The sequence below is a fragment of the Diorhabda carinulata genome, chromosome 11 (assembly GCF_026250575.1).
Source record: "Diorhabda carinulata isolate Delta chromosome 11, icDioCari1.1, whole genome shotgun sequence".
Taxonomy (NCBI): Eukaryota; Metazoa; Arthropoda; class Insecta; order Coleoptera; family Chrysomelidae; genus Diorhabda; species Diorhabda carinulata.
In genome coordinates, this window is record NC_079470.1 from 14,091,229 (window position 1) to 14,114,417 (window position 23,189).

Here is a 23,189-nt window from a genome sequence, read left to right on the forward strand (position 1 = left end):
AATGTCCATTATTGACAAATTACTGATACAAAAGTCATTTTTGACTGAATAAGTTGGAAAATTTTTTTTACACATTGTTGAAATCCATGTTTCATTTTGTTTATTGAACCAATTTGTAGTTTATTTATAGACAATTATAATATCTGCTTTAATTCCGTTTTATTTTATATAATTTCCAATTAACGATTATGTTTATAACCGAGTTGGATGAGTTGTTAAACTAATTTGCTTTTCGTAAACAAATATTGTTTGTGTTATAATAATGGATACTGGATTTATTGTTTTATAAATATTTATTTGTTCGTTAGTACCGAAGCATTGTTTGAATATAAATTGCAAATTTAAATATCCGAAAGTTAATACGTCAAAAATAACAAAGGAAATATTTTATACAATGTATTTATCAACTTTCTATGGTCAACGTTTGAAAAATCATCGAAATGAAACTGTCAACTGTCAACATTGAAGTTTTCTACTCCGGAGCGTTCCGAAAAGTGTTTTGCACTAAGGAACTGTCATTTTCACTACGTGGAAAACTCGAAACGCAACTTTCGGTGTGTAAATGAATACAGAACGTTTAGAGTAACGTAGAATGTTACAGCAACATCTGTTTGTCAAAAGTGTTCGAAAAAAACGTCAAAATAGAAGCGGTTGATACGTTCAAATTGAAATTTCTCAAAAAAAATTTTGTTCCAATGAATATTCAACTTATTTACATCGATATTATTCAATATATTTTGCAAATTTAAATATCCGAAACTCCGAAAGTTAATACGTCAAAAATAACAAAGGAAATATTTTATACAATGTATTAACCGACTTTCTATGGCCAACGTTTGAAAAATCATCGAAATGAAACTGTCAACTGTCAACATTGAAGTTTTCTACTCCGGAGCGTTGCGAAAAGCGTTTTGCAGTACGGAACTGTCATTTTCACTACGTGGAACACCCGAAACGCAACTTTCGGTGTGTAAATGAATACAGAACGTTTAGAGTAACGTAGAATGTTACAGCAACATCTGTTTGTCAAAAGTGTTCGAAAAAAACGTCAAAATAGAAGCGGTTGATACGTTCAAATTGAAATTTCTCAAAAAAAATTTTGTTCAAATGAATATTCAACTTATTTACATCGATATTATTCAATATATTTTGCAAATTTAAATATCCGAAACTCCGAAAGTTAATACGTCAAAAATAACAAAGGAAATATTTTATACAATGTATTAACCGACTTTCTATGGCCAACGTTTGAAAAATCATCGAAATGAAACTGTCAACTGTCAACATTGAAGTTTTCTACTCCGGAGCGTTGCGAAAAGCGTTTTGCAGTACGGAACTGTCATTTTCACTACGTGGAACACCCGAAACGCAACTTTCGGTGTGTAAATGAATACAGAACGTTTAGAGTAACGTAGAATGTTACAGCAACATCTGTTTGTCAAAAGTGTTCGAAAAAAACGTCAAAATAGAAGCGGTTGATACGTTCAAATTGAAATTTCTCAAAAAAAATTTTGTTCAAATGAATATTCAACTTATTTACATCGATATTATTCAATATATTTTGCAAATTTAAATATCCGAAACTCCGAAAGTTAATACGTCAAAAATAACAAAGGAAATATTTTATACAATGTATTAACCGACTTTCTATGGCCAACGTTTGAAAAATCATCGAAATGAAACTGTCAACTGTCAACATTGAAGTTTTCTACTCCGGAGCGTTGCGAAAAGCGTTTTGCAGTACGGAACTGTCATTTTCACTACGTGGAACACCCGAAACGCAACTTTCGGTGTGTAAATGAATACAGAACGTTTAGAGTAACGTAGAATGTTACAGCAACATCTGTTTGTCAAAAGTGTTCGAAAAAAACGTCAAAATAGAAGCGGTTGATACGTTCAAATTGAAATTTCTCAAAAAAAATTTTGTTCAAATGAATATTCAACTTATTTACATCGATATTATTCAATATATTTTGCAAATTTAAATATCCGAAACTCCGAAAGTTAATACGTCAAAAATAACAAAGGAAATATTTTATACAATGTATTAACCGACTTTCTATGGCCAACGTTTGAAAAATCATCGAAATGAAACTGTCAACTGTAAACATTGAAGTTTTCTACTCCGGAGCGTTGCGAAAAGCGTTTTGCAGTACGGAACTGTCATTTTCACTACGTGGAACACCCGAAACGCAACTTTCGGTGTGTAAATGAATACAGAACGTTTAGAGTAACGTAGAATGTTACAGCAACATCTGTTTGTCAAAAGTGTTCGAAAAAAACGTCAAAATAGAAGCGGTTGATACGTTCAAATTGAAATTTCTCAAAAAAAATTTTGTTCAAATGAATATTCAACTTATTTACATCGATATTATTCAATATATTTTGCAAATTTAAATATCCGAAACTCCGAAAGTTAATACGTCAAAAATAACAAAGGAAATATTTTATACAATGTATTAACCGACTTTCTATGGCCAACGTTTGAAAAATCATCGAAATGAAACTGTCAACTGTCAACATTGAAGTTTTCTACTCCGGAGCGTTGCGAAAAGCGTTTTGCAGTACGGAACTGTCATTTTCACTACGTGGAACACCCGAAACGCAACTTTCGGTGTGTAAATGAATACAGAACGTTTAGAGTAACGTCAAAATAGAAGCGGTTGATACGTTCAAATGAAAATTCAACTTATTTACATCGATATTATTCAATATCTTTGATTGTGCATTACTTCTATTTCCTTTTTAATAACAAAATTGAAATAACCTTCACTTTCATTATTATTCAATTAAAAGAAGCACTCTGTATAGTTCTTTGCATACATTTTCTTCCCCTGAAGGTTGAATCTACGTACGTGCATCCAACTGGTTATAAATGACCTGCAGCTTATTTATATTTTATAATGGTATGTCAATCATTTTATAGGGCTTCATATTCTACTTATTATTTTATTTGCACGGTTAAAATCGTAAATTACGAAGGGTCTATATACCGGACGGACCAATAAATTTGTGTTTGGAGTTTACCTAGAGAATTAGACAAAGAAATAAAACAGCTTTTTTGTATAAAATAGTTTTTTTTCTTTCAGATTTGATGTGTTGTTCCCACGCGACTGGATCATGCAGAAGTATTTGCGAAAAGGTAATATTTTCAAGGTATATCACTTTAGATTTGGTACGACCCTTGTAGTACGTAACAATTGAAAAAATTATGTCCAATTGTCGAGTTAACCACCCACTAAGTAATTTCAATTGAGGCAGAGACAAAAGTCGACGACACTACGACAATACGTGACAGGAAACAGCCAGGACATCTCGCGGATATTATAGGAAATATGCATCCGTTTTAAAACTTTTTAAGAATAATAATTTTGTTTCTTGAGGTATGGTCAGTTTTGTTGGTAACTTTTAAAAAAAACATCTTAAATCTCATGTGAATATTTTTTTTTTCAAAACTAGTTCGGGAAGTGTACACTAGAGCGTTCACGAGAACTAGTTCAACCAGTTCGCTGTTGCGCTGGATCAAAAGTACTAAATCCTTTTCTATTATTGGCCTAAATCAAATCAAATAACCTCAAACGCAACAATCAACAAATGCTTCAATTCTGTCTATACAACATCGTTGTTTGTATCCGGTTCCATACACTCACGAACTAGCCTGCACTGGTTCAGTTCAGAACAGTTCTAGTGCAACTACCAAGAACAAAATTTTGGTTATAGAAAACGTTCGTGGTGTGTCGAATTAATGAATCAAGGGATGTTGATCACATTTGGGGAAGATTGAAAGAAGCTGGTAGTGAGGATAAGTCAAAGTTTGAGTTTTTTGGGTTTAAGAGAAGATCGATGATGTTTTGGAGGAACGGCGATTGGATAAAAAGGATTTTGAAGAAAGAATGCAGTTGAAATATTAAAGGAAAATGTCGATTTATCTTGCGGTGGTTTAAACGAGGCTCGCAGTGGTCGAGAAATCTTGAAGGAACTGTGTTTTTTTTTAAACTTTTTTCTTTCGATTCCTGACGAGTCGTTTCTTCATATAAATGGATGTTTTTTCGCCGCAGGAGTGTACAAATTGATGCGTCCTGTGAATATGATATCCTTTTGAATATTTCATTAGTCACCAGGTGAGAACCTCGACGGGTACGAAGTGATGAAAATTATTTACGATCCAGGGGTATGATTCGCGAAATGAATATTAAAACGAAAGGAATATTGTCGAACGGTTTTTCGACGCTATTAAATGACAGTGTCTCCAAAGAAAACGATTCACGGTGACGGAATGCTTTGTGTCGCAGCTGCCGACTTGGTTTAACAATAATAGTTGTATTAGAATTAGAAAGAAATCTACTTGAAAGGCAGATCTGCACGTTTCCGTCTTAATTTTTGAAAAGAGGGCATATTAGTACAAGAAGGGCACCATGCGGAGTCCTATTTATGTTTCCAGTTAAGCGAGTAATTTGAGAACAAACGCTTTTGATGTGGGATTTTACGATGTTGACATAATTTTGACAACGTTAAGGGAATATTTTCGGAGCTTAACCTTCTCACAATTTGCCACTTGTTATTTCATAATGCTGTACATTAGAAGAATTATAAATTTATTATGTGTTCTGTCAGATTTTTTGAAAATTAGAATATTTATGATACGTTAATACAGTTGTTTTATGACACGGACCCATAAAATGGCTGTTATTTTCCAAATTTATAACCCTAGAGTCTTGAAACAAAGATTAATCGTTTTAAAATTCATTGCTTTATTAACTGTAGACACTTCACATTGTAAATGCTATTATTTTCGGAGATACAAGGCGACAAAGTTCAATATTTGAAAAAATTATAAAAAAATGACATGATCCCATATAAATGTTATTATTTCCCAAGCTAATAACCATAGACAATTTTAACTAGAATCAATCAATTTAGGAGTTATTGCTTCATCACTTTTGGAAATATCACGTGTTTAATGCTATTATTTTCGGAGATACAAGGCGTCAAAGTTCAATTTTTGGAAAATTATAAAATGATCCCATATAAACGCTGTTATTTCCCATACTAATAACCATAGACAATTTTAATATAAATTAATCAATTAAAGAGTTATTGCCTCATGAACATTGAAAGTATCACATGTTTAATTTCATTATTTTCGGAGATACAAGGCGTCAAAATTCGATTATTGAACTTTGACGCCTTGTATCTCCGAAAATAATAGCATTAAACACGTGATATTTTCAACAGTTATGAAGCAATAACTCCTTAATTGATTGATTTTAGTTAAAATTGTCTATGGTTATTAGCTTGGGAAATAACAGCATTTATATGGGATCGTGTCATTTTTTCATAATTTTTTAAACATTGAACTTTGACGCCTTGTATCTCCGAAAATAATAACATTAAACACGTGATATTTTCAACAGTTATGAAGCAATAACTCCTTAATTGATTGATTTTAGTTAAAATTGTCTATGGTTATTAGCTTGGGAAATAACAGCATTTATATGGGATCGTGTCATTTTTTCATAATTTTTTAAACATTGAACTTTGACGCCTTGTATCTCCGAAAATAATAACATTAAACACGTGATATTTTCAACAGTTATGAAGCAATAACTCCTTAATTGATTGATTTTAGTTAAAATTGTCTATGGTTATTAGCATGGGATATAACAGCAATTATATAGGATCGTGTCATTTTTTATAATTTTTCAAACATTGAACTTTGACGCCTTGTATCTCCGAAAATAATAGCATTAAACACGTGATATTTCCAATAGTTATTAAGCAATAACTCCTAAATTGGTTGATTTTACTTAAAATTGTCTATGGTTATTAGTTTGGGAAACAACAGCAATTATATGGGATCGTGTCATTTTTCATAATTATCTAAAACTTGAACTTTGACGCCTTGTATCTCCGAAAATAATAGCATTAAACACGTGATATTTTCAACAGTTATGAAGCAATAACTCCTTAATTGATTGATTTTAGTTAAAATTGTCTATGGTTATTAGCTTGGGAAATAACAGCATTTATATGGGATCGTGTCATTTTTCATAATTATCTAAAACTTGAACTTTGACGCCTTGTATCTCCGAAAATAATAGTGTTAAACACGTGATATTTTCAATATTTATGAAGCGATAACTCATAAATTGATTGATTTAGTTAAAATTGTCTATGGTTATTAGTTTGGGATATAACAGTAATTATATAGGATCGTGTCATTTTTTATAATTTTTAAAACATTGAACTTTGACGCCTTGTATCTCCGAAAATAATAGTGTTAAACACGTGATATTTTCAATATTTATGAAGCGATAACTCATAAATTGATTGATTTAGTTAAAATTGTCTATGGTTATTAGCATGGGAAATAACAGCAATTATATGGGATCGTGTCATTTTTCATAATTTTCTAAAACTTGAACTTTGACGCCTTGTATCTCCGAAGATAATAGCATTAAACACGTGATATTTTCAACAGTTATGAAGCAATAACTCCTTAATTGATTGATTTTAGTTAGACTTGCCTATGGTTATTAGTTTGGGAAATAATAGGGATTAGGTTAGGTTAAATTAGAATTAGTGTAGGGATAACTTTTGTTGGATTTGAATCGTCTTGAAAAGCTAAATTTCTTTCCGCTTATTTTGAGCGGATTGTCAAATTATTCGATATCCAGCGCGAACAAATCTTTATGAAAACCAAATATTCACGCAAAGTTGAATGTATACGAGTGGAATTTTTTTCTAAATTGTCAGTTTTGCCATAATTTGAAAGAATTTTGTTTTGGAGAGTTGCCTTATTATAATCGTTATTTCCTGTAGATTGTTCGTTTTGATTGAATATTTTAGGAAATCAAGAATGTGCGAATGGCAGCTATTTCGAGAAACATTAATTTACGTGAGAATGAAAATAGAAACAAAAACAATAATTTAGATTTGGCGACGTTAGCCACTGGCACGTTCCCAAGTTATTTACATCTCGACTTGAAAGCGTTTCATCTTAAGCACTCGTTTCTACAATCACTAATCACGTAGAAAGACTCGTTCCTTCGATAACTGTGTAGATAATTTTTCAAATAAATCAAAACTACAATCGATTTATTTATTTTTGATCCCGAACTTTATATTTTCTCCCTCGGTTATTGGCAATATTATTAAACTATTATTTATACATCACGACTGTTTACATAAGCAGATTAATTAGATGAAAATATAAGTGTACACCCTATATAAACACGTGATATTTTCAATACTCATTGAGCAATAACTCCTAAATTGATTGATTCTAGTTAGATTTGTCTATGTTATTAGCTTGGGAAATAACAGCATTTATTTGGGGTCACATCATTTTTTATAATTTTTTTAACATTGAATTTTGACGCCTTGTATCTCCGAAAATAATAGCATTAAACACGTGATATTTTCAATAGTTATGAAGCGATAACTCCTAAATTGATTGATTTTAGTTAAAATTGTCTATGGTTGTTAGTTTGGGAAATAAAAGCAATTATATGGGATCATGTCATTTTTCGTAATTTTTAAAACATTGAACTTTGACGCCTTGTATCTCCGAAAATAATAGCATTAAACATTTGATATTTTCAATGTTCATGAGGCAATAACTCCTTAATTGATTTATTCGAATTAGATTTGTCTACGATTATTAGTTTGGGAAATAACAGCATTTATTTGGGGTCACGTCATTTTTCATAATTTTTTTAACATTGAATTTTGACGCCTTGTATCTCCGGAAATAATGACAATAAACATTTGATATTTTCAATGTTCATGAGGCAATAACTCCTTAATTGATTTATTTGAATTAGAATTGTCTACGATTATTAGTTTGGGAAATAACAGCATTTATTTGGGGTCACATCATTTTTTATAATTTTTTAAATATTGAACTTTGACGCCTTGTATCTCCGAAAATAATAGCATTAAACACGTGATATTTTCAATAGTTATGAAGCGATAACTCCTAAATTGATTGATTTTAGTTAAAATTGTCTATGGTTGTTAGTTTGGGAAATAAAAGCAATTATATGGGATCATGTCATTTTTCATAATTTTTAAAACATTGAACTTTGACGCCTTGTATCTCCGAAAATAATAGCATTAAACATTTGATATTTTCAATGTTCATGAGGCAATAACTCCTTAATTGATTTATTCGAATTAGAATTGTCTACGATTATTAGTTTGGGAAATAACAGCATTTATTTGGGGTCACGTCATTTTTCATAATTTTTTTAACATTGAATTTTGACGCCTTGTATCTCCGGAAATAATGACAATAAACATTTGATATTTTCAATGTTCATGAGGCAATAACTCCTTAATTGATTTATTCGAATTAGAATTGTCTACGATTATTAGTTTGGGAAATAACAGCATTTATTTGGGGTCACATCATTTTTTATAATTTTTTAAATATTGAACTTTGACGCCTTGTATCTCCGAAAATAATAGCATTAAACACGTGATATTTTCAATAGTTATGAAGCGATAACTCCTAAATTGATTGATTTTAGTTAAAATTGTCTATGGTTGTTAGTTTGGGAAATAAAAGCAATTATATGGGATCATGTCATTTTTCATAATTTTTAAAACATTGAACTTTGACGCCTTGTATCTCCGAAAATAATAGCATTAAACATTTGATATTTTCAATGTTCATGAGGCAATAACTCCTTAATTGATTTATTTGAATTAGAATTGTCTACGATTATTAGTTTGTGAAATAAAAGCAATTATATGGGATCATGTCATTTTTTATAATTTTTCAATCGATGTATATAACTTGAAAAAATACAACAAACAAATAATACCAAACCTATCTGGTAATACTATAATAAAGTACATCCCTGTATAAAAAAATTTCATTTAATTTACATTCATTCAAAGTAAATTTTCAGTATATCTAGCGAGGTGTTCGAATTTCTTCGAAACATTATTATTTTAAAATATGCAAAACACGAAAACCTCGTAAACTGACATCTCAATATTTCGAAAAGAAGAAGAGGAAGGAGAGGCATTCAAACAATGAAACTTGTATCGGACGCATCATTATCTATTAAAATTAATGTGTTTTTATCGTAATCAGCCACTGGCAGCGGTCAAAGAACTTAATTAATAAGACTTTATTGATGTTAAGTATCCGTTTTGAATAATGTTTGTTTAAATTGACTCGAACACTTCGAACGAGATCTTCAAATTATTATAATAAAACTTGAATAAAATAAAATTATTTCTAGTAAAACTATAATATACACACATTTAAAACGTATAAAACATCTAACAAACCGTCAGTCCACGTGGACTCACCATCTCCACTATATAACCAATGAAAACATCCAAAAACAATGTAGCTGATTATAATGAAGATATGACAAAATATTTATTTGAAAAGTGGTTTAATCAACAGCTTTTATCTAACATTCCACCACAGTCAGTAATCCTTAAGATAACAAATAGTAGTAGGATACGATTCAAGTCTGGTATCCTGTTTAAACCAAACGCCATTACATTTCACTCGTCTATTTCTAGCTCATATTTTTTGTCCGTGAAAAATGATGATTTACCAAAAGTTTTAGCAGAGTTTTTCCACATTTTAGAATATGGAAAGTTCGTTGTGTGTTTGTATTGATGTTTCGATGCAGGGACTGGGTGTTGAACATTCTCTTTGTGTGATTTTTGTCTACCAGCGTAATTATTTGGGTTTTTTTAATAGAATAAAAGAAAAAAATATACGGAAAATTTCGTTATTTGAAACTGGCACGTTAACAACCATAAATTCGATGTTTAAACTACGTGAGGATGCTTTTTGTGAAGACCTCAATGAAATCTAGTGTGTATTCAATAATTTCAAAAGGAAACTATAAAATTTCAATCTGTTTGCACACTCATTACAAAGTATAAATATAATTTTAATGATTTCCATTGAAGTTGTTTATTTCAACAAACACAGATTTATCTACTAGACGTTTGAGGATTGGATTTTGTAGTCTTCGTATATTTTACGAATGGTCGTCGAATGAAAGTATGTTAATGGAAATAATATTAAATATGAAGAAACAAAAAAACTGGAAACAATATTATAAAAATGTATCAACGAAATAAAAGACCAGAGAAAAAACCAAAGACTCAGGTCCAATTACACAGTATCGACAAATTTAACTTGAATTAATCAATTTAGGAGTTATTGCTTCATAACTATTGAAAATATCACGTGTTTAATGCTATTATTTTCGGAGATACAAGGCGTCAAAATTCTATGTTTAAAAAATTATGGAAAATGACGTGACCCCAAATAAATGCTGTTATTTCCCAAACTAATAATCGTAGACAATTCTAATTCAAATAAATCAATTAAGGAGTTATTGCCTCATGAACATTGAAAATATCACGTGTTTAATGCTATTATCTTCGGAGATACAAGGCGTCAAAGTTCAAGTTTTAGAAAATTATGAAAAATGACACGATCCCATATAATTGCTGTTATTTCCCAAGCTAATAACCATAGACAATTTTAAGTAAAATCAATCAATTTAGGAGTTATCGCTTCATAACTATTGAAAATATCACGTGTTTAATATCATTATTTTCGGAGATACAAGGCGTCAAAATTCAATGTTTAAAAAATTATGAAAAATGACATGATCCCATATAATTGCTTTTATTTCCCAAACTAACAACCATAGACAATTTTAACTAAAATCAATCAATTTAGGAGTTATCGCTTCATAACTATTGAAAATATCACGTGTTTAATGCTATTATTTTCGGAGATACAAGGCGTCAAAATTCAATGTTTAAAAAATTATGAAAAATGACATGATCCCATATAATTGCTTTTATTTCCCAAACTAACAACCATAGACAATTTTAACTAAAATCAATCAATTTAGGAGTTATCGCTTCATAACTATTGAAAATATCACGTGTTTAATATCATGATTTTCGGAGATACAAGGCGTCAAAATTCAATGTTTAAAAAATTATGGAAAATGACATGATCCCATATAATTGCTTTTATTTCCCAAACTAACAACCATAGACAATTTTAAGTAAAATCAATCAATTTAGGAGTTATTGCTTCATAACTATTGAAAATATCACGTGTTTAATGTTATTATTTTCGGAGATACAAGGCGTCAAAATTCAATGTTTAAAAAATTATGAAAAATGACATGATCCCATATAATTGCTTTTATTTCCCAAACTAACAACCATAGACAATTTTAACTAAAATCAATCAATTTAGGAGTTATCGCTTCATAACTATTGAAAATATCACGTGTTTAATGCTATTATTTTCGGAGATACAAGGCGTCAAAATTCAATGTTTAAAAAATTATGAAAAATGACATGATCCCATATAATTGCTTTTATTTCCCAAACTAACAACCATAGACAATTTTAAGTAAAATCAATCAATTTAGGAGTTATCGCTTCATAACTATTGAAAATATCACGTGTTTAATGTTATTATTTTCGGAGATACAAGGCGTCAAAATTCAATGTTTAAAAAATTATGAAAAATGACATGATCCCATATAATTGCTTTTATTTCCCAAACTAACAACCATAGACAATTTTAACTAAAATCAATCAATTTAGGAGTTATCGCTTCATAACTATTGAAAATATCACGTGTTTAATGCTATTATTTTCGGAGATACAAGGCGTCAAAATTCAATGTTTAAAAAATTATGGAAAATGACATGATCCCATATAATTGCTTTTATTTCCCAAACTAACAACCATAGACAATTTTAAGTAAAATCAATCAATTTAGGAGTTATTGCTTCATAACTATTGAAAATATCACGTGTTTAATGCTATTATTTTCGGAGATACAAGGCGTCAAAATTCTATGTTTAAAAAATTATGGAAAATGACGTGACCCCAAATAAATGCTGTTATTTCCCAAACTAATAATCGTAGACAATTCTAATTCAAATAAATCAATTAAGGAGTTATTGCCTCATGAACATTGAAAATATCACGTGTTTAATGCTATTATCTTCGGAGATACAAGGCGTCAAAGTTCAAGTTTTAGAAAATTATGAAAAATGACACGATCCCATATAATTGCTGTTATTTCCCAAGCTAATAACCATAGACAATTTTAAGTAAAATCAATCAATTTAGGAGTTATCGCTTCATAACTATTGAAAATATCACGTGTTTAATATCATTATTTTCGGAGATACAAGGCGTCAAAATTCAATGTTTAAAAAATTATGAAAAATGACATGATCCCATATAATTGCTTTTATTTCCCAAACTAACAACCATAGACAATTTTAACTAAAATCAATCAATTTAGGAGTTATCGCTTCATAACTATTGAAAATATCACGTGTTTAATGCTATTATTTTCGGAGATACAAGGCGTCAAAATTCAATGTTTAAAAAATTATGAAAAATGACATGATCCCATATAATTGCTTTTATTTCCCAAACTAACAACCATAGACAATTTTAACTAAAATCAATCAATTTAGGAGTTATCGCTTCATAACTATTGAAAATATCACGTGTTTAATATCATGATTTTCGGAGATACAAGGCGTCAAAATTCAATGTTTAAAAAATTATGGAAAATGACATGATCCCATATAATTGCTTTTATTTCCCAAACTAACAACCATAGACAATTTTAAGTAAAATCAATCAATTTAGGAGTTATTGCTTCATAACTATTGAAAATATCACGTGTTTAATGTTATTATTTTCGGAGATACAAGGCGTCAAAATTCAATGTTTAAAAAATTATGAAAAATGACATGATCCCATATAATTGCTTTTATTTCCCAAACTAACAACCATAGACAATTTTAACTAAAATCAATCAATTTAGGAGTTATCGCTTCATAACTATTGAAAATATCACGTGTTTAATGCTATTATTTTCGGAGATACAAGGCGTCAAAATTCAATGTTTAAAAAATTATGAAAAATGACATGATCCCATATAATTGCTTTTATTTCCCAAACTAACAACCATAGACAATTTTAAGTAAAATCAATCAATTTAGGAGTTATCGCTTCATAACTATTGAAAATATCACGTGTTTAATGCTATTATTTTCGGAGATACAAGGCGTCAAAATTCAATGTTTAAAAAATTATGAAAAATGACATGATCCCATATAATTGCTTTTATTTCCCAAACTAACAACCATAGACAATTTTAACTAAAATCAATCAATTTAGGAGTTATCGCTTCATAACTATTGAAAATATCACGTGTTTAATGTTATTATTTTCGGAGATACAAGGCGTCAAAATTCAATGTTTAAAAAATTATGAAAAATGACATGATCCCATATAATTGCTTTTATTTCCCAAACTAACAACCATAGACAATTTTAACTAAAATCAATCAATTTAGGAGTTATCGCTTCATAACTATTGAAAATATCACGTGTTTAATGCTATTATTTTTGGAGATACAAGGCGCCAAAGTTCAAGTTGTAGAAAATTATGAAAAATGACACGATCCCATATAATTGCTGTTATTTCCCAAGCTAATAACCATAGACAATTTTAACTAAAATCAATCAATTTAGGAGTTATCGCTTCATAACTATTGAAAATATCACGTGTTTAATGCTATTATTTTCGGAGATACAAGGCGTCAAAGTTCAAGTTTTAGAAAATTATAAAAAACGACATGATCCCATATAATAGCTGTTATTTCCCAAACTAATGAGTTTGAAGTATTTTTTCGTATACTAGCACTTCATTTCTAAAAATTGTTAGCCATTTCATACTTGAGTATCAGTCTCCTCGTTAGTATTTTATATTTTACTGTGTGTGAAAGACAAAAATAAAAATCAAATAAGATATCGTCGATGTTGATTATCTTTCATTATGTATTACCTCGTACATTCACTTTATAACAATGATGGTATCAACGAGTGAAATATTAAAAGGAAATGGAAACGGTCTTTTCGCCAAGACAGGGAATTTGCATCACAAACACAGAATAATTCACTATGCTAATATACAAAGGGAAACATACATTTAAAACTACCATTTTTCAAACAAAATCGAGGCAATTAAACGGAAAACCAACGACCGGCCTGTAAATAACTATTTCTAGCACATTTTTATCTCATCTTAAACCAAAGAAAAAGCTAAAGAAAGTCGAATGGATACTTACGACGAGAATCTTCGAAAAACCTCGTGTAAGCAATCGGAAACCTAAACACCAACAACAACAAAAAATAATAACGACAATTGGAATGGAAACGTTAAAAATTGTTTCTCAAGTATAGAATAATAATTCAGGATGATGAGATATAGATTAGAAAGACGTAAACGAGAAGGAGACCACCGATCGGATCGCCAAAAAGATTGTGATGCAAAAGATGCTCTGGTGTGCCACAAGGAACCTTACTAGGACCGATTCTGTGTTTATTACATCCCACTAATAAGAATATAGATACTAGGATATATACAGATGATACTGCTTGCTTGTCCTCTCACCAAGACCCAGCTGCGGCATCTTAATCACTGGAAATCAACCTTGGGCGCTTTTAAGTAAATAAACGAAAGTCTATCCACATTATTTTGACGTAGAGAAGGGTTTAACTGTCTTACAAAAACAAAGAATACTTTGGAATTTGAAAATTGAGACAATTCTAAGGCGCAGCGTCCAAATTCTACATGGAAATTCTTGAGGTTACCGTCCAAAGTTTGTACCTAATAATTTAATTGCTCAAGGTACCCAATCTATTCCACAAATACTCATAAATTTAGTAAAGTTTAAGGTTCTATTACAAAAAAACTATTTTCCTTTCGAAATTTTGTCATATCAACCTTAGAATTCTTGATATTCATAAAATAAACTGTTTTTTCGATGCGTTTCTCAACCAAACGCTTTAAGCTGATCAAAGAATAACGAGAAACATCCTGTATGATATATGCGGTAACTACATGTTCGGAATGAAATTTTTTTTATGTATGTCAACATTGTGCATGTTTTTATTGATATAAAAACACATTTTACGAGTGTGTCGACTGTTTATTTTTATTTTTTTTTTCCGTTTCATCGAATTACCCATCCGTGTCGTGCTCGGCGTGAGAACTCCGTATATTTGCATATATAAATATATTCGAAAATATATTTTAACGTGTTATAAATTTATTATAATACATATTTTAAACTGGCGCGCAACTTCTTAGAAGTTAAAATATCCCGTTTGGAATATTTCGAAAAAAAGAAGTCTATATGTTTTAAAATATACACGGTTTCGGTTTATAAATAGTGATTGAATAAATGACTCGGGTTCGCCACCTCAGCGGCACGAAATTCGTTCACATATACTTCAAAAAAATATACGACTCGTCCGTCAATAAGTCAAAGATTTATGGAAACTACCAAAGTTGACGTTTCCGCCATGCGTTTGTTTATGGAATTTGATACAAAAGAACGCACCTCGTGACTGTAAAACGCATTGTATTGAAAAACGCTTTCAAACTAGTCAATTTTTAGAACGAAATAAAAATATTATATATAAATATTTTGGAAAAGAAATCTCATGAAATAAATTTATTCACTTCGAATCTGAATATCTTTTTGAGCTTTCAAAAATCAAAAAATCTTGACAATATAAACGATTATCGTGGGATCTCGTGATAAATCGTGAGATCTGGCATCCCTGGATTAAATTCCCGATTGAGCTACCTTTTGAGACATCTTGTATGTTTTTGATGATAAACGGTCTCGAATTTTGATTGGAAATTAATTTTTCCATTTTAATTTCCTTACAATATGAATTTAAAAATTAAAATCTGCGTTAAAAACAGTATTTGCGTTATATAAAAGACTAACGAAGGTCTAGTGGACGAATGGGGTAAAAAAAGGGCGCAGTACAGGTCTGGTACACTGTTTAAACCAAACGCCCTTACGTTTTACTCGTCAATTTACGTTTTATAATTTAATTTTCAGTTGTAGCGAGTTAACGACTAATTAATATTGGAAAAACTATAAAATTTTTGTGAATTAGATTCGATAAGTTTATTTTAGACTGTCATGGACGTACCAAACATTTAATAAAAGGATATAAAAACTCAATGAATTGATACCAACTGTTTTGTTAAAAGGATCCTTTCAAAATTCAAAAAATCTTGACATTAAAAACGATTATCGTGGGATCTCGAGATAAATCGTGAGATCTGGCATCCGTGGATTAAATTCTCGATTGACATAACCGATTGAGTTATCTTTTGAGACATCTTGTATGTTTTTTATAATAAACGGTTTCGAATTTTGATTGGGAGTTAATTTTTCCATTTTAATTTCCTTACAATATGAATTTAAAAATTAAAATCTGCGTTAAAAACAGTATTTGCGTTATATAAAAGACTAACGAAGGTCTAGTGGACGAATGGGGCAAAAAAAGGGCGCAGTACAGGTCTGGTACACTGTTTAAACCAAACGCCCTTACGTTTTACTCGTCAATTTACGTTTTATAATTTAATTTTCAGTTGTAGCGAGTTAACGACTAATTAATATTGGAAAAACTATAAAATTTTTGTGAATTAGATTCGATAAGTTTATTTTAGACTGTCATGGACGTACCAAACATTTAATAAAAGGATATAAAAACTCTATGAATTGATACCAACTGTTTTGTTAAAAGGATCCTTTCAAAATTCAAAAAATCTTGACATTAAAAACGATTATCGTGGGATCTCGTGATAAATCGTAAGATCTGGCATCCCTGGATTAAATTTTAGATTGAGTTATCTTTTGAGACGTCTTGTATGTTTTTGATGATAAACGGTTTCGAATTTTGATTGGAAATTAATTTTTCCATTTTAATTTCCTTACAATATGAATTTAAAAATTAAAATCTGCGTTGGCAACAGTATTTGCGTTATATAAAAGACTACCGAAGTTCTAGTAGACGAATGGGGCAAAAAAAGGGCGCAGTACAGGTCTGGTACACTGTTTAAACCAAACGCCCTTACGTTTTACTCGTCAATTTACGTTTTATAATTTAATTTTCAGTTGTAGCGAGTTAGCGACTAATTAATATTGGAAAAACTATAAAATTTTTGTGAATTAGATTCGATAAGTTTATTTTAGACTGTCATGGACGTACCAAACATTTAATAAAGGAGTACAAAAACTCAATGAATTGATACCAACTGTTTTGTTAAAAGGATCCTTTCAAAAATCAAAAAATCTTGACAATAAAAACGATTATCGTGGGATCTCGTGATAAATCGTAAGATCTGGCATCCCTGGATTAAATTTTAGATTGAGTTATCTTTTGAGACGTCTTGTATGTTTTTTGATGATAAAGGGTCTCGAATTTTGATTGGAAATTAATTTTTCTATATCAGTTTTTTTACAACATGAATTTAAAAATTAAAATTTTTTTTATTGAAATGAAAATTTTCGTTGTCAATATTGGGTGATAAAAATATGATCAATTATTAACAGACTCGATACAGTTCTTCGAAAAATGGTATAATGGTGTCATTTAATTTTATAAAAAGGAAACGTAGCCCATTAATCTTTCAGCAATCGCTTGAAATAGCTCAGATGGCCCCATATGCTGATGAAGACGCTTCGACAAAAACCCAAACTTCAACTTCCACGCCACTTAACATACACTAAACACTTTCTAATATTTTTCAAGCGAATTCCAAAATTAAACGACTACAATTCACTTCTAATTATTTAATTTAACGTTTATTGTAATAATTTTATTACTAAATATATTCTGGGACGTAAACATCTGTTTGTGATTTAAAAATAAACAATTCTCATCAGATGTGGCAATTGTTTTATAAAAAATAATAACTAAAACATATGACGTTAACTAGTTCACTCTTATTAATTAAATTAATTGCCAATTCATCAAGAAATATACAGAGTGACGATTTAATCTTAAAAGTTTTTTCATTTTCTTATTTTTAAAAATGAATGAAATTCACAGGCGACGTCGATATTTTTGAAATTCCCGCGATCTCGCAAGGTCGAAAATCGCGGCCAGTTCGTGCGCAGGTTAGTGGGAGCGGAAATATCCGCCATTTTGTTCGTACATCGAATTAGTGGTAAATAAAAACGTTGCAAATATAAAACGTATTTTGTGGTTTGGTTTTTTGAGTTAAAATTAAAGGAATACTTTCAAAATTGTAAGTAGTTTTTAAAAAATCCAATGTTTCGTCAATTGATGATTAATTTTTTGATTATTCAAATGTATTCCAAAGACTTTTCTGTCATCTCTAGTATAATATGCATCAAATTAGGTTTCACGAAACGTGTAAGCTTTTTAATATTGAACGAAATTAATTAATTTGGTAATTGAACTTAATAATACGTTTACAGGGTTGTTTATAAAAACTAGATTGAATAAAGAATATGTTACAAGGTGAAACGTTACTAGTTCTATAATTAGATAAACGGTTGATGTATAAGTTTACATTTTGAAAATGAAAAAGTGTCAAAAGATGAAACACGTTTACTTCCCACACCAGTTTTCCAGATAAGTAAACACGGATTGTTTTAACGGGTTACTAAGTTTTATTTTCTGTCTTTGATCTTCAAAGAGTCGAGATTTGCGTTTGGATTCGAGTTTTTCAAAGCGTTTAATTTGGATAAATAACGAAAATTATCACGCAGTTGTATCGCAAGTTTTGTACTATCGCGGTCTCCTCGTTTTTTGGATCTAGGTAATCGAAAAATCGTCCGATTTCGATGAATTTTTTTTTAAAATCTTCGTTTTACGGCGGATTTACGAAAAAAAAATATGGAAATGAAAAAAAATTGAAACTTATATTAGTTTCAGCGTTTTAAATGTTCATGAAAATGAACTCATTCATATATAATTGTTGATAACTTTTTTCTAGATAATCAAATTAAGTTTTTATATTTTTTTTCATAATCTAGACAAAAAAACGAACAATTTGAAAAAAAAATTTATACAAAAATGTTGATTTATCATGTTTTTACAACTAAAAATAACAAGCTTAAACTTATATTGGTTAGGTTAGGTTACGTTATGTTAGGTTAGGTTAGGTTAGGTGCTAAAAATTCAGAACAAATATTCACATTTGGTCTGCTTTTAAAACATAAAAAAAACTTTAATGATTACTTAATTAAAAACGTTTATATGTGAGAAAAGATCAATTTTAAAAAAATTTGTTATTATTTTTAATTATAAAAACATGATAAATCAACATTTTTGTAAGACTTTTTTTTTCAATTTGCTTATTTTTTTGTGTAGATTATGAAAAAAAATATAAAAACTTAATTTGATTATTTGGAAAACAATTATCAACAATTATACGTATATTAGTGCATTTTCATAAACATTTAAAACCCTGAAACAAATATAAGTTTCCATTTTTTTTTATTCCCATAATTTTTTTCGTAAATCCGCTGTAAAAACGAAGATTTTAAAAAAAAATTCACAGAAATCGTACGATTTTTCGATTATCTAGAGCCAAAAAAGTATAAAACTACCTAAATGGGTATTTTTTTATCAAAAAATGGAAATAAAACATCACTAATCGTAATAGTTTTAATGTGAAAAGTCAATTTTTCAAACGTTAACTTCGAAAAAGTTTATTATTAAGCCTTGCTAATATAAATTTGTACAAAAAATATTCGTGGAAATCATATTTTGTATGAAGTAAACTTTTTTCAATCAAAGTAAAATATAAAAAACAAAAAAATTCATTATAAACAGAAATATTATATGTATAACAAACAAAAAATAAAATTAATCAGCTACATTATTAGTACATCAACGTTTGCACCGTCTTGAGTTGCCTACGAAATATAATAATCACACATCAACATCATATTTCCATTCCTTCATTTTCTTAGATCTATAACTTTAATTATTCGCTGATATATAATAATTATTATAACATAGAAATTCCCAATAACAATAAATTAGAAATTACCATGAGATGGCGCAGATTTTCAGTACACAAATTTTGAAATACGTCAAATCTGTCATTGTCATTATAAATTTTGACATTTTTAACGGTGAACGTACCCAGAACTAGTTTCGATTTTTGTCTTGGGCATTAGTTCCATTCGCACACATCCAATATTGCATCGACATTTAGTTGTCAAAGATATTTGTTCATTCGAAGCTCGTGCGAAGAAATACTTAAGAAATTCAAACCGAATACTTCAAAAGATCGTGACAGGCGAAGAATCATAGATCTATATTTAAGAAAAAACGTTTCTGAACTGTCAAAACATAGAATTGATTAATCATCCGCCGTACGGTCCTTGTTTAGCACCCAATGATTATTCCTGCTGATTAAATCGAAACGGAAAAAATGCTTGGACAATTGGACTACTTTGAAAAACCTTTATATTAAATTTATATCAAAAAAATAATCTAAGACGCCTCTGTAAAGCCATTAATTAATTTCGAACTATAAATTTCCAACCACCATGTTTGTTAAATTTGTGAGTTTCGGTATTGCTTTAGAGGGTTAAAGTTTTCTTTTAAAGATGCCGACATTTAAAAGGGGACTAGGGTTGGTTTATACAATTTGTCACATATATTAAAACATAAATATTTGTTAAATAGATCTGGCGATCGAAAAAGATTAAAATTCAATCCAATATGGCAACAAAAATGAACATTATCTTAAGTAGAACGATTTTGTAACAATTAAACATTTTAAAAAAACCGAAAAAATTGAGGTTATGAAAGTTATTAGGAAGAATAAGAATGCAACGCGATCTAGAAACGTTTTGGCGTGAATTCAAAATAGAAATTTTTCAAAACAATTATTTTTTGTAAACAGAAACTACTTCTAAACATCGTAAAACAATTTATTGGTCGACTAGAATTGTAAATCTATAAACAAATCATCATTTAACTGAAATACTTACTAAATTAATGTTTACTCCTCGTATAAAACATCTTAGAAACCGTCAGTCCACTTGGACTCATCATTTCCACTGATTACCAATTAAAACATCGAATCTATTAACCGAAAGTGTGGGAAAGCGTATGTACATAATTTCTTTGAACTATTCCTGGTAGACAGTCTGCGATAAGCAGTGGCGTGGCTTGATGAGATTCATTTAATTAATTAATTAGAAGTAATACGTCAAAAGGTAATAGATTATCTAAAATACAATTATACCAGTTTAGAAACATTGTGTTTTATCAGCATGTGGTTTTAAACATAAAAAACTGAATCAACGGATGGCAATAACCGAATCGTTAGATGTCGATAAGATTATTAGCATTAGATAAAAGACTACCGAAGTTATAATAGACGAATGGGGTAAAAAAAGGGCGCAGTACACGTCTGGTACACTGTTTAAACCAAACGCCCTTACGTTTTACTCGTCTATTTACGTTTTATAATTTAATTTTCAGTTGAAGCGAGTTAACGAGTAACTAATATTGGAAAAACTATAAAATTTTTGTGAATTAGATTCGATAAGTTTATTTTAAACTGTCATGGACGTACCAAACATTTAATAAAAGGATATAAAAACTCAATGAATTGATACCAACTGTTTTGTTAAAAGGATCCTTTCAAAATTCAAAAAAATCTTGACAATAACAACGATTATCGTGGGATCTCGTGATAAATCGTGAGATCTGGCATCCCTGGATTAAATTCTAGATTGACATAACCGATTGAGTTATCTTTTGAGACATCTTGTATGTTTTTGATGATAAACGGTCTCGAATTTTGATTGGAAATTAATTTTTCCATTTCAATTTCCTTACAATATGAATTTAAAAATTAAAATCTGCGTTAAAAACAGTATTTGCGTTATATAAAAGACTAACGAAGGTCTAGTAGACGAATGGGGTAAAAAAAGGGCGCAGTACAGGTCTGGTACACTGTTTAAACCAAACGCCCTTACGTTTTACTCGTCTATTTACGTTTTATAATTTAATTTTCAGTTGTAGCGAGTTAACGACTAATTAATATTGGAAAAACTATAAAATTTTTGTGAATTAGATTCGATAAGTTTATTTTAGACTGTCATAGACGTACCAAACATTTAATAAAAGGGTAAAAAAACTCAATGAATAGATACCAACTGTTTTGTTAAAAGGATCCTTTCAAAATTCAAAAAAATCTTGACAATAACAACGATTATCGTGGGATCTCGTGATAAATCGTAAGATCTGGCATCCCTGGATTAAATTTTAGATCTTTTGAGACATCTTGTATGTTTTTTGATGATAAACGGTTTCGAATTTTGATTGGAAATTAATTTTTCTATTTCAATTTCCTTACAATATGAATTTAAAAATTAAAATCTGCGTTAAAAACAGTATTTGCGTTATATAAAAGACTAACGAAGGTCTAGTAGACGAATGGGGTAAAAAAAGGCGCAGTACAGGTCTGGTACACTGTTTAAACCAAACGCCCTTACGTTTTACTCGTCTATTTACGTTTTATAATTTAATTTTCAGTTGTAGCGAGTTAACGACTAATTAATATTGGAAAAACTCGAATTAGATTCGATAAGTTTATTTTAGACTGTCATAGACGTACCAAACATTTAATAAAAGGGTAAAAAAACTCAATGAATTGATACCAACTGTTTTGTTAAAAGGATCCTTTCAAAATTCAAAAAAATCTTGACAATAACAACGATTATCGTGGGATCTCGTGATAAATCGTAAGATCTGGCATCCCTGGATTAAATTTTAGATCTTTTGAGACATCTTGTATGTTTTTTGATGATAAACGGTTTCGAATTTTGATTGGGAATTAATTTTTCCATTTCAATTTCCTTACAATATGAATTTAAAAATTAAAATCTGCGTTAAAAACAGTATTTGCGTTATATAAAAGACTACCGAAGTTCTAGTAGACGAATGGGGCAAAAAAAGGGCGCAGTACAGGTCTGGTACACCGTTTAAACCAAACGCCCTTACGTTTTACTCGTCTATTTACGTTTTATAATTTAATTTTCAGTTGTAGCGAGTTAACGACTAATTAATATTGGAAAAACTCGAATTAGATTCGATAAGTTTATTTTAGACTGTCATGGACGTACCAAACATTTAATAAAAGGGTAGAAAAACTCAACATTATTAAAAATTATTGATATTTTTTTAGTACTATTCATCAAATCATAATTGTAAACCTAATTTTAGTATAAATTCAATTTATATAACCGGAATGTATTTTTGAAATTGAATTAT

The 23,189-nt window shown here is 29.6% G+C and overlaps 2 protein-coding genes across 3 annotated transcripts in view; one reads left to right on the forward strand and one right to left on the reverse strand.

Annotated features, from left to right (window-relative positions):
• Positions 1–23,189, reverse strand: part of LOC130899267 (calponin homology domain-containing protein DDB_G0272472-like) — a 35,933-nt gene that overhangs the window by 7,623 nt on the left and 5,121 nt on the right. Inside the window, exon 2 of the mRNA XM_057809070.1 lies at positions 20,897–21,136. The gene's annotated coding sequence lies outside the window, so the exon portion shown is untranslated. The remainder of the gene's footprint in view (positions 1–20,896; positions 21,137–23,189) is intronic.
• The window catches only part of LOC130899262 (reversion-inducing cysteine-rich protein with Kazal motifs), a 39,605-nt gene that overhangs the window by 2,049 nt on the left and 14,367 nt on the right, over positions 1–23,189 (forward strand). For both annotated transcript variants that reach the window (XM_057809053.1, XM_057809055.1), the window contains exon 2: positions 3,090–3,142. In XM_057809053.1, coding sequence (XP_057665036.1) covers positions 3,090–3,142 — 53 coding nt within the window. The remainder of the gene's footprint in view (positions 1–3,089; positions 3,143–23,189) is intronic.